The sequence below is a fragment of the Lampetra planeri genome, chromosome 12 (genome assembly GCF_965212315.1).
Source record: "Lampetra planeri chromosome 12, kcLamPlan1.2.h2, whole genome shotgun sequence".
Classification (NCBI taxonomy): domain Eukaryota; kingdom Metazoa; phylum Chordata; class Hyperoartia; order Petromyzontiformes; family Petromyzontidae; genus Lampetra; species Lampetra planeri.
In genome coordinates, this window is record NC_136118.1 from 11,742,390 (window position 1) to 11,755,907 (window position 13,518).

The 13,518-nt window shown below is 46.3% G+C and overlaps 1 protein-coding gene across 1 annotated transcript in view; it reads left to right on the top strand.

Annotated features, from left to right (window-relative positions):
• Positions 1 to 13,518, top strand: part of LOC144721703 (CMP-N-acetylneuraminate-beta-galactosamide-alpha-2,3-sialyltransferase 1-like) — a 61,679-nt gene that overhangs the window by 26,079 nt on the left and 22,082 nt on the right. The window contains exon 3 of the mRNA XM_078599562.1: positions 3,236 to 3,432. Within this exon, the coding sequence (XP_078455688.1) occupies positions 3,236 to 3,432 (197 nt within the window). The remainder of the gene's footprint in view (positions 1 to 3,235; positions 3,433 to 13,518) is intronic.

Here is a 13,518-nt window from a genome sequence, read left to right on the forward strand (position 1 = left end):
TTCAGACGTTCGTCCGTCGCCTGTCGTTACTTGTTCGTTTGATAAATTCTAACCGAGGACAGCTGGCGATTTTGTTTTATATAATCTTCCGTTTCTCCTTGAATTGCCGCTTGCATTTTGAAGTAAATTTTTTTTTTAAATGTGTCTCTGCACGTTATAAATGTGTTGTTATTATTATAATGCTTGCGGATAATAATACTTAGGGGGGTGGAGCGGTGGCCCATTGGATATTGCATTCAACTATTGAACTGGGTGACATGGGTTTGATTTCTGGCCACGGCAAACATCAGTGCCGAATGATATCTCAATCGGTCCTAAAGCAGTTGCCCTCACCCCTCGGCCACGTGGTCCGGTCCCGATTCGGTTGATGGTCGACCATTGGCGGTGTGGAAGGTTGAAACCGGGGAGGTGTGAGATGTTTATCTTTTAACGTCCGTTAGACGATGCAAATGCAGACTGGGGGGGGGGGGGGGGGATGTGCGATTTGCATGGTGACCAGTTCTTACTGTGCCGGGTTTTTGCTTTGTCAGGGGTAGGTGGAAAACACCTCGATGGGCTGCGAATCTTATCGTTGCATCGCAGCCTCGCGGGCTGTCCGAGATGCACTTTGTGCAACGCTTTCGAGGATAACAAGTCCCCTCCACTTGCGATGCGTGTAATGGGGTTCATGAAATTGCACGGCTGACAATCTTTAAGGGGATTCAGATTTTTAAAATACTATATTAGGAGTAAAATTCCAACCGCATGATAATAATACAGTGTGGTATAAAATGTATTTTTTTGACTTAATATGAAATATTGTACGTATGTTTAACTTCTTTCGCAGCGTACATAGCCAACCGTCGGCAACAGTGCTAATCGGAGGTGCTATTATAAAGTATTATCAGGTTCTATTATAAAGTATTATAAGGTCCTGTTATTATAAAGTATCGCACTGCTGTGTAGCGTGTAATAATAAACAACATTACAATAGGCTCGTATTACTGTACAATGAAAACATTCACAAAAGTTTGGAGAGGGTTGTCACATAATACCGTGCATGACCGAGTGCAAATATCAGTCCTCATGAAATTAACGTTTTTCTTTTTTAAATGATGTATTATTATCAATAGTACAACCACGTAAGCTCCTGTCAACGTGGCCCACTGCATTGCGTGAGTAGTAAGCTTTGATCCACGGCATATGCGATGATTTAAGACACATTGCAAAACCACGTAGACACTTAACTGCATACGCAGTTAAAGTAAACGGGCTGCTTTTTAATTCATTAAAATTAGTTCTTTCTTTTGTTTTTTTATAAACTGTGGTTTGTGTTTTTTTTTACAAAGCAAACGGACGTCTCCAAAGGGCGTTTCAGCACACCCTCCCTGGCTGCTGCCCACAGGCGACGTTTTTTTGTGTGTGCAGACTTGCAGTGGTCGCTTTTTGCGGTTTGACATCGTTGTCCTTGCCTGCCTTGACAATTTACCCACCCGGCGCTAGCGACACACGCGTCACAGACACGCGCACGTCACACGCGCATGCCACGCGCGCTCGCAACCGACCGTCGCGACCAAAACTATAACAGTGATCGTATTACGGACAGGTGCGTTCGGCAGACGTGAGGACAATTGAGGCTGTTTCTTTTGCGAGGGAAGGCTTTCGTTGACCATAAATGTTGCCACACATGACAGGTAAAATCGGACGCACACCTGACCGCGCCGCTTAGCGTGGGTTGACTCGCTCGGATGTCACCCGCCCCTGATGACCCGGAGTCGAACTCGGATCATCGGTCTTGCGTGGCAGCGCGCTACTCACTGTGCCAACACTTTACACGGATGCTTTGTTGCCGTATAAATCGATCCATTCGTATTTTCACTTTTGACTTCTTGTATCTTAGGAGCAAGTCCGTATATTTTGTCTTTACCTGTAGAATATTTCAGCTTCATTTTGAGTTTTCACAATTGTTGACTTTTTTGTTCTTCTTGTCCAATAGGTTTTACCCCCCCTCCGAAATTGTCACTAATACGTTGTAAGTACATAATTTAGCATCCTTTTCAAAAGTAACTGATCTTGGTTTCATTCACTTGTAAGTGGAAACCACGATCCCCCCCCCCCCCGCCTTGTATACACGCAGATCGGCAGACCATTGAGTTCACAGCACAGTATTTCATTCGCTGCACAGATGATCCCATTTTGCCAGTTGCCTGGCGACTGACTTTACACGGGAGATCCGTGGGGCTGCATGAGCACAGCACCAACGGGGACGAGTGATCATAAACATCAAACTTTGCAGACAACGAGTACAGCATGGGGCGGGGGGGGCTTGAGTAATATCGCACAACTCATTTCAGCAATGTTGACCTTTCCTGCCCAGCATTTCGCAGACACTGCCTCTCCCTCCCCCGCTTCCACCAGCACACACGCGGTTGAGCCCGTCGTCTCGAATGACCCGACCTGGCTCAGGCAAAATCCTTTAACGTTGACTACGTCTGCCATTAGCGTTTGATCCGCTTGCAATACTGCGCGACGCTTTCACCGTTGCTGTGGCTCCGAAGCGTCACCTCGTGTGGCACCGCTGGCGGGGGCGACGTGTCACAACAATGTGTCATCTCGACGGGGAGGGGGGGGGTCCGGTGCTTCCCCCCCACCCCCACAAAATATTTTCAGATCTAGCTGAGAGGGACGCCCACGACACTTTTTCGAATCCACGTGCTTTGCTTTCTCCACTTTTACGGGGTGAAGTAAATGCTGATTCTGCCGACGATAGAACACGAGAACACGCAATAGCGCACGCACGTCAATAGGCTCAGCGCTAACTCTTTAGACTATTTGGCTGCTGGTGTAAATTTCCATGCGATAAGCCACTTCGTTGAGCTATTATTTGTGGCCAGTTCGTTTCTGAAAATGAACTGTAAAGCTCAATGGGCCTTACCTGTTGGTAAAATAAAAAAAAGTTTAGTGGTTTTTATAGTCAGTAGTTGCATAAATTATAATATTATCGTACGGTAGAACTCCAAAGTGGTGGGGGGGGGCAAGAGGGGGGGGGGGGGCAGCAGGAAAACTTTGCGGATCCTGTCTGTAATCGAGCCAGTTGCCGCCAGGAACAATTCGCTAGTCGGGCATCCCCGACTCCGAGCGCGAAGCGGCCACGTCCCGGATTAGCACCGCTGGCTCTGCCCGTGTGAGCCAGCGCGACTCGCTGTGAGCGACACTCCGTGTCCCTGACCAACCGGCGCTCGGTTTTCTTCGGCAGACGATGCAGTCGGACCGCAACACCCCGGAGAAGCTGCAGGCCCTGGTGACCACCTTGCTGTCGCTGTTGCCGCCCAACGCCGGCTTCCCGCGCCCGTCCTCCAAGAGCTGCCTGCGCTGCGCCGTCGTGGGCAACTCGGGCAACGTGAAAGACCTGCGCTACGGGGCCTTCATAGACCAGCACACTTTCGTCTTCAGGTGAGATCGGCGGTCGCTGGCGACGCCTGGGGGGGTGGGGGGGGGGGCCAAGTGGCTCGAGGAGTAACCGGATCCATGAAAGCGATAGATGCACTGAACACTGAATATCCGTGCCAATTTATGATCTAATGAATGCAAATATACCGAATTAACTTTAAAAGAATAATAATCTCGTTTTCTTGCCTGCAGCTCACTTTCTCTCATCACACCACGTCTGTGCCTTGTCCCCATATCTCTCGTTCTGCTACATTTCTGTCCCACCTGTATCTCTGTTCTCTCGCCTAATTGCACAGTTTGTCCATGTTTGCTCTCATCGCACTGCATCTCTATCTCCTGTCTGTACCTCTTATTTAAATCTCTTCCTCTCATCTCACTCGGATTTTGTAAATTAAAAGGTGGGGGAGGGGCGGCGGGGTGGGGATGCTCCCAAATGTTGTTTTCCGCTCAAGGCCTTCAATGGGCCCCCAATGGGCCTCCTATTGGGGTGGGTCGTTGTTGGCATTTGAGCTCAGACAGCTGCTCAGAATTCTGTTGCCAAGACAAGGGGGTAAGCACTGCAGCCATCCAGCAGGGAACGTGGTAGGCGAGTGCTGTTGATGTGCTTGGGCGGCAACGTTTGCGCTGGGTCGGGACACGCGTGCAGGATAGGGGAGGGCCCGTTGCCGAGGCAGCCATTGAAGTGGCCTCCACAAATTCTGGGGCTCGAGGGAGAGACCTGGGATCAGATGGTGCGACACTGTCAGGGCGTACGTACGTACGTTGAACTTCGTGCGTAAACAACCGATCGGAGGTGCGGGATTAGAATCGCGCTGTGATTATGGTCGTAGTGCGGCAGCTGCGGGATGAGGCAGATGGTGAAGTGTGGTGGCAGCAGCGGCTTTGGTCACTGTGACAACTCGTAGGCATAGCAAGCCAACAGGGGCTGGGATGGGCTGGTGCCAGCTACATATAATGCACGTTGTACGGTATATGTATTACGGTATGTGTATTACGGAAGGTGTATTACGGTATGTGTATTATGGTACGGTATATATATTATGGTATGTGTATTATGGTTTGTGTATTATGCTACGGTATATATATATTATGGTAGAAGTATTATGGTCTATGGGGGGGGGGGAGAGCGGTAGTGCAGTGGTTCATGCACTGCGCTATAAGCCCGGCAACCTGAATTTCATTTCCGACCGGGGTTAAACACCAGTGGGTGTGGCGAGCATTATCTCAATTGGTCTTGGGTCCTCATCCAAGACTATAATCGCAGTGCGTTTCTAATCACAATGACCGGCGTGGTGAAGTATGGTCCAGCAACCCGCATTGCCAACGTGGTGTGAGGAGGTCTTCATCTGGCAGTTTGCTTGACGAATCATTATTGTAGTATGTGCTCGGGTATTTTGTATATTATTGTTATTACAGTATTTGGTGGAGGGAGGGGGATTGTTCGGAATTAACATTTTGCGCCGACCTCCACTCGAGACGCCGAGGAAGCGGAGGAAGAAAAGTCTTTACGCGACCAGGGCCGGGTTCCGTGTACCCGTGGGACGATCGATAGTCAGCTCGCCCGAGCGCCTGAGAGTCATAATTAGGATTTGAGGTCTCACATTGTTGCAATTGTGGGTGGAGCACCTCGTATAGTTATACGGCTTTAGAACCGCTGTTGCCCAACCGCTTGTAAATTGTTCGTTTATCACAGCGGTCGGTTGTGGATCGGGTGTTAGCAACGCTCTTCTGTTGACGTGCACATCTCTCGACGTTGCTACATGCGTGTGGAGTGGGGCTGTACGGTCGACCGATGCAATGGGACTGACTGCAGGAAACCGCGGGTCCTCTCGCTGGCAACTTCTTTTTAGCGCAAGGAAATTTTCTCGTCCGTGTTTTTTTTTTACTTTGTCTTCACGACGTCCCCCCCCCCCCCTTTTATGTTTACTTCCACCTTGCCACCATTTCCACCTTCCTCTCAAGTTTTGGATTACTCGGCCCGCTTGGATTTCGAGAAGTTGCGCCGGGTCACACAAACTCCGAAGCTACCCTCCTTTGCTTTCCGCTCGGAGAAAAAAGGGAGCATTGTCGAACATGGTGGGCCCATTGTCAAGAAATAAAAAGGCGGTACGGCAAGTTGGTTCACGGGCTCTCTCCGCTGTGGAGTCTTAATCTCTCAGCTGGAGGTTTTTTTTTCTGGTTTTTTTCTGGCCACTCAGGTTCTCTCACTCTCTGGCAAGCAAAACAAATATTCAAGTCTAACCTCATCACCAAAATGTTAAAGGACTAAGCTTAAAAGGGGCCTTAAGACTCTTTTTGAGGCTTTCTTGGGAACAGATAAGTGCATGCAAGGCCACAAAACAGGTGGGGCGGTGATGCAATAGTTTGCTCTCTGCGCTGTGAACATAAACGTCCTTATTCTTATTCATATTCTTAGGTTTTTTCGGTAAATTCACGTAGGTAAAAAATTAATTAAAGTAAAATAAAAAATAAATAAAAATTACGACGTTTAGGAGGCAACACAAGCCTCCGTCTTCAGGTGGAACCATCACAGCACGATAGCTGTATCAAGGTTCTTTCGGTAAAGTCAAGAATATGAATCTCTGCAGTCACGAAAGCTTTAAATCAAATTAAACGTCCTTGGTTAGATTCCCCGGCCATGGACAACATCTGTGCGGAGTAGAATCTGAACTGGTTCTGGGCAACCCCCCACCCCCCCTCTCCCGCTGCCCCCACTTTAACAACTCGCAGTGACCGGTCTGGTGAAGTGAGCTCAAACAACCCCCGTGACCGAGACAGCGTGGGGAGGCCATCATCCAGCGGTGCCTTGACATTAACTCATACGTTCAGTTCCAGAACATTTTATGTTGCTTCATCTGGTTGGTTTCATCGTGATATTAACAGGTCGTGGTGATTATTTGCTACTTTCTGCACACCGCTTTGTGTGACCGTATGAACATCAGACCTTGTGGTAGCACACTCGTGATATTTATGATCCATAATAGCTGTTTATTGGCTATTGGGTCTTCTGGTTGAGCTACATGTGAGCTCATAAACATTTCTGGTGACTTTTGCAATTGAAGATGAGGCAATAAAACGAGAACTAAGAAACGCATGCTCAACACTAACCTTCGTGTATCTTAAGAGGAACCCATTTTAAAATGCTTAGTTAAAAAATATATCAGTGCCAGCATTCAATTCAGCAATATTACATTGACGCAAATTTTTATTTATTTATTTGCTCTGCGGTGGAATGAAAAGTTGTGGATAACCTTGGTGGTATTTCGGCGTAACGCTGGACAATCCATGGTGTTTCTTACATTTTGCAAATCTGCGGACTGTAGCGTATGAAACATTGTGGATTTGCATGCCATCTCTGACCGTATCCGCATTTGAAGACGCTCTACGGGACTCCAGTTATCGAGCAAACTGTTGGGCGAGTGGCCAGGACCTGTAAGGGAGGCATCCTCCGTTGTTGTTGTTGTTTTTAAATTAAGATTGAAAACATGTTCATTGAGAGAGCATTCACACTGCTACGTATGTTATTATGACTTGATTTACTCGCTTTAAAGTCCGTTTGATCTCTACCCTTTCTGGCAACAATATAAGTGTTAAGATGTTCAAACCCCAAATAGATACTTATCACAAAGTACCACGTGTGCATTGGCCACATGTGGTCGTGGTGAAACATGATACTGGCAAAAAGAGTCATATCGATATAACTGCTCGAACCGAGCTTTTCATACTTGGTATTTGCAGAGGTGGGACAAAGTCATTGTTATGCAAGTTCAAGTCGAGTCGCAAGTCATCAAATTCATGACTCGAGTCTGACTCGAGTCCAAGTCACATGACTCGAGTCCACATCTCAGAGGTGGGACAAAGTCATTGTTATGCAAGTCCAAGTCGAGTCGCAAGTCATCAAATTCATGACTCGAGTCTGACTCGAGTCCAAGTCACATGACTCGAGTCCACATCTCATAGGTGGGACAAAGTCATTGTTATGCAAGTCCAAGTCGAGTCGCAAGTCATCAAATTCATGACTCGAGTCTGACTCGAGTCCAAGTCACATGACTCGAGTCCACATCTCATAGGTGGGACAAAGTCATTGTTATGCAAGTCCAAGTCGAGTCGCAAGTCATCAAATTCATGACTCGAGTCTGACTCGAGTCCAAGTCACATGACTCGAGTCCACACCTCTGGGTATTTGCATTGCCATTGTGATGTTCGCTTTTTGGTTTTCGTTTGGTCTGACACTGGTGAGACGAGGCCATATTGGGACGCTATCTCTGGTGTAGGCAAATCAGTTTTAAGCACTAAGCATTCTTGTTTGCATGCATGCGTTGCCACGAGCATGTGTGCTTAATGCAGACTTGATGCCTTGTGATAGGTGTCTATTTGGTGTTTGAACAATTTTACACCTCCTGTATTCTTGCCGAAAAAAGGTCAAGCCTCTTCTTTGTTTATCATCATCATCTCAATACTGGCAAAACAGGGTCTCCCATAGATATGGCTTGATTTCTTGTTCATTTCCATTCATCACAGCGTTTGTATCCTCACCGCTTGATTTTATTTTCTGTGATGCAGTCACCTGTTAACGTAAACCTCCTTTGAGACGATCCTTTTGTGAAGGGGCATTCAACAAAGCTAAAAGATGACTTGATTGACATGTGCACTGACACTGTGTGCCAAAGGGAGGCAAACGTGGGGCGTTATGTACCTCTTTCATTCCGTGGCGGCAGCAGTGGTGGTGGTGGTGGTGACGAGTCAGGAACTGAGCAGGGCAGAGAGTCGAGCAGGAAAGACCACTAGGAGGGAAACCCAGACTTCAGCAGCAGCAGCAGCAGAAGAAACATGGAGAGAAACATCCCGCTGAGCAAATGCTGACGGGGGCTTCAACAGAAAGCATCGGTTGCTAGAGCACAGAGCGAGAGGTGTAAAACGAGATAAGAGGAAGGTCGAGGCGAGGGCGTGGTGACTCTAGAAGATGGTGGAGTGCGATCTTCGTTGTTGATGTGGGATTGGATTGGGAGCCATTGGAAGGATCGGGTGATTGAGGAGCTTCGAGGCGGAGGGTTTTGTTGAGGCCGTAGAGTAGAAGAGGAACTTCTACGTAAAGTACTTCTACAAAACTCATCGAGGAGTAGAGGAGTTCAGGAGGGTTCAGGCCATGTGCCAATAATAAGAGCTTACAAACTTAACCCTCATGGTACTGATTGCAAGTAAACACCCTAAGACGGCCCCTGTTGACATGTTTGAAGCTACATGTTTATGGCTTTTGGTTCGGCACAGCACAATGTGCAAGGTACATAACCGTTTGGCTTTGAAGTGGAAAAAAACATGGAATATGCTTTTAATGCAAATACCAAACAAATGTTTCACTGCAGACCGCGCGTGCAGTATTTGATACACGCGATCTGGAATCTGTGGTTGATAGGGTTTTAGAGTAAAATAAATAACCTGTTATACTTGCTGCATCTGCACAAGGGCAGCCTTGTGTCACTTGGATTTCATTTATATGAAAACAAATACATTCCTTTTCAAACCAGTGAGCCTCCTACGTGTTTTTACAGTACTGTAATCATCATCATCATCAGCAGCCATGGTATATCCATTGCTGGATGAAGGCCTCCTCAAGCCAACGATGCGACCCCTCGATCCAGCAATGAAAAACGATGCACCCAGCACCTCGCGCTGCTTTCACCACCACCGCTCCATCTCCCCGGCGGGAGGCCCCCCGCCCCCCCCCTCAGACGTATTTCACCTGTCGGCATACTTCCTAATGGGGGGAGGGTGTTTGGTGAAGTAAACGCTGACGTTGAATAATTGTGAACAAATTGCGCAGAACGTGCAGGTGCCGGGGTGTGGATGCTGCAAATCTCCGGTATAAATAAATATAAATAATATTCTGATTCATACTCTTAGTTTTTTCGGTAAAGTAAAGTAGGTAAATAAATGAAATTGAAATTGATAAAAAATAAAATAATAAAAATCACGACGTTTCGGAGGCAACACAAGTCTCCGTCATCAGGTGGGACCGTCACAGCCAGATTTGCTGTATCAAGTGAGGCAGGGATTCCAGATGCAAGTTCTTAAATACAAGTTAAGGGGGAGGGGGGGGGAGCTTATCAGAATGTGGTAGCTAATGAATGGAATTTTTTTTATTTTATTCTTTATTAATTTTAATTTCATTTTTTTACCTACGTGACTTTACCGAAAAAACTAAGCGTATGAATCCTTGCAGTCACGAAAGCTTCAAATCTAGAATTAATATTCTGATTGTTAGACATTGCAGGATCGTGAGAGGTGGCAGCAGCTTGGGAAAGCCTTTATCCAGCAGCGGATCGACCGTGGCTGATGATGATGATGACCAGTTAAGCACAGTGGAATATTTATCTTATAGACAGTTTAAAACGGCAGACGTGTACATAATTTCTGAAAAAGCATACTCTTCAAATTTCAAATTAAAATCTAAATTTAATGACTTTTACAAATGTAAAAGTAGACCCACGTGTGATACAAGGTGGTCATTGTGTAGTTGTACCTAGCTAAACATTTCACAAAAGTGTATTTATGAAACACATTCACACTTTAGAGTATAGTAAAAGCAAATATACTTTTGGCATTGATTATTCAAAATGCCAATACAGTCTATAAAATAAAATGTAAAGTATTATTCCCTATGATTACATTAAACCATCTTGCAAATTGAATACGTCGCAATCTGACGTGTTAATCCTCAGCTTTTTCTCGATATCAATAATATATTCGCAGCTTTGTCGACATAATTTAAGCAATCAATGTCTTGAAACTTGAAATGTACGTTAACATCTTGGGACAATAGTAAAAAAAAAGTAGCTTCTACCACTTTTGTTACCTATTCGTAAATTAGTAAAACAAATTATATTACCGAGTTTCCCTCAGCAAACCGTGTGAAGATACATTTTCACGTGAATTCTTTCATTGTTCTACCAACGAGGGTCATTGAGAAATTAAAGAAGATCGCGACATGACCTTTTCTTTTTCATGAACTTAAAAGCATCGGTCAACGGTGCCTTTGCTCTCCTCACCATAATCGACACCGAATTTTTCTTCTTCCTCCCCCGCATCAGATCGATCACCCGGTCGCATGTCATCGCGAGGGTTGAACAAACGACGTGGTGGTGTGATGGTGAGGTGCAACAAAATGCACCTTGCCCCCTTCACAGCAGCAGCAGCACGCACACACACACAGGTCGATCTCTGTCATGCCTATTTCATGTACGCTCCCACGGTTGTTTTGACACACGGGTCTGAGACTTAAAAAAAACAAATTCTGTACGTCTTTCATCACCTGAAGACGGTCGCTTGTTGTTGTTGCGATCGAAACGTCGTGATCTATTATTTATTCTACCTACGTGGCTTTACCGAAAGAACCAAAGAGTATGTCTATTATTATTTAACTCAGCAATACAAGCATTATACACGAGTATAGTAGATGTATTGGTTAGAGACAATACAACATTGAATATTACACGCAAGCATAATGGATTTATTAGTGACAACAAATGTCACGTGTCATACACAAGTATAATGGATTTGTTGGTTAGAGGCAACGCAACACCGTGAGCGTTGTAACGCGAGTTATTCGCTCCAGGTTCTTCCGAACGACAACAACGACAACAACGCAGCAGTGGCATGACCGGCCCTCGAGTGGCTGCGGGGTTGTTTTAAAAAAAAAATGTCTCGCTATCATCAGAGTTATTTGCCTGCCTACCCCCTGCAGCCTCAGCAGTGTGATGCACAAGAATGCTGGAGGACATTTCAAACCGCATTGCCGTGAAAGGTCACAATCATTCCAGGAACATCCTAAGGGCCCGTCATAGAAGTTTGTCCACCGCACGAGGTGCCAGAAACTGTCGCGGCCGCCACATTCTATTCACACGGTCAATCAAAAAGGGGCATTTCTTTCGTGACAACCCGGGTGGCGCTGGTTGTGAATTGCGGATAACGACGCGGGAAAACAGGTGATCCAGTGAGGTGCAAGGGTTGCAGCGTGTCACTCTGCGCGACTCGTACGGGATTACAAAACCAATGCTCTCCCGAGCTAGTGTCGGTGAGGTGAGGGCGGTCACCACCACCACCACCACCTCCTCCTCCCCCATTGCCTGAGGGAAGTTTAATTGGGAGAGTGTAGAGTTGCTCAATTCGAGGGAATGTTGGGGGTTGGTTAGAGACCCGTTGGAGTGGAGAGGGGGTTGGGAAAGGGATTGGCTTGAGGGATAATTGCGGTTAGAAACGTTGGGGAGAGGTCTGGGAAGCTCTGTAATGGCTGGGCAAAGGGACCCTCGGGGTGTAAACGTCGCCTCTGCCGAGAGACAAAGGCGGCTAGGCGTGGTGCTGGCCACCCACCCCCCTCATCACGTGCTGTGCCGACCTTCATGGGTGCTCGCGGACACCACTTGACCCAGAATGTCGATTCAGGATATCAGGTGGAGGGGTCTTTGTGAATAAAATCCCTTCCAAGAAATTGCTGGTCGGGCAGAGTCCTGGACGCATATAAAATGCCTTCATGGTTGCCAAGATGAACACGAATAATTGTACAACGTATACCGATGAAAATCGTTTATGCTTTGCGCACAGTCACTTGCGTAAGAACAGGACACGCCATGCTCCGACGAAACATGATGTCATCTTTTGAGCATCATCTTCCGTGAGCTGTCAAAGTTTATAATGTCTTAACAGTACCGTCCAGGGTGGCAAATGCTAACGATACTTTCATTGAAGCATTTTACGTCTAGGCCACAAATGTGTTCGCTAGCAAGGCCATCTTGGTAGTTGTTTACGAGAATAAATATAAACGCAGCGTATTATTGTGGTACGCTTGACAGACTATTGCTTTGGGGGGGGGGGGGGTGAACTGATAAGAAGAATCTACAGATTATGAAAATGCAAACAAAGTGTGTTTATAGAACAAACACCAATCATGGCAAGTTTTTTTTTAAAGCAAATGTTGTATATCGCAGCTGTTCTCACTCCCAGTGGTACTGACTGATACCCCCGTGGTTCATTGAGTGTAAGAATGTACTTGAATGCTGAACCGGCACATTGTTACTTGCCAGGTGCTTAACGCACGTTCAGAATCGCGTAGACCAGGACAAGGGGACTTGCACTGCATAGATTCCCTGCCGCAATGTTATCGTGCAAGGTTGTGCTTCGTTTGGACAGAGTAGCAAAGTGGTAGAGACAGCAACATTCCTCGTATGTGGGCTGCGCATGTGAGCTATTTGGATTTCATTCAATGTTTCCCAGTAAACACTGTTGAAAAAAAACCAACTAATTTTTTATTTTACCAGGTAAGTTTCCCCAGTGAGCTATGTAGCTCTTTTTTTTATAAGTGACCTGGCCATCACGAATGATAGCTCAACGAAGTGGCTTAGCATATAAGAAGACGAGCCTCTCCCGAGGTCTTGCCCATTACGTGATAAAAACACAACGAAAAGCAATGAAGAGCGGTCACTCGCCGCCACACGTTCCGGCGTTGCCACTCAAGAGAGTGGAGGGAGCTGCTGCAGGAGCACTTTCAGCAAACACACGGCTATTAACAAAGTCTCTCGCGAGGCTTTAGTGAAGCGAGGGTTTGGTTTAAACTATAAACGATTTATTTTTATTTTAGCAGGAAAGGCCCACTGTGCTATATCGCTCTTTTTTCAGAAGCAACCTGGCGATCACAAATGGTTGCTCAACAACAGTGGCTTGATCATGTGGAAATTAATAGCAGCCAAATACTCTGAACGCGTGATGTTGATTTTAAATGTGAATTGAAAAACCAGAGGATCCGGAGATAAATCCACCTGACCACGGGGAGAACATGTAAATATACAGGCATGAGGGTCGGGATCGAACACACGACCTCCTGCATACCAGGCGAGGTATTTAACATCTCGCCACCGTGTGAGTGGGTTCAACCGTTCAGTTACAGCAATGTCCTTTTGCCTAGGATCTGCTATCATGACACATTGGTATACAGCTGTACATGTGTGTCCTGTGTTTACCGGTTTTCTACTCCATGCGTTGGAAACCCGTTGAGATTAAAGACTAAGAAATTAGTCCGATAGCTACATTTTATTTGAT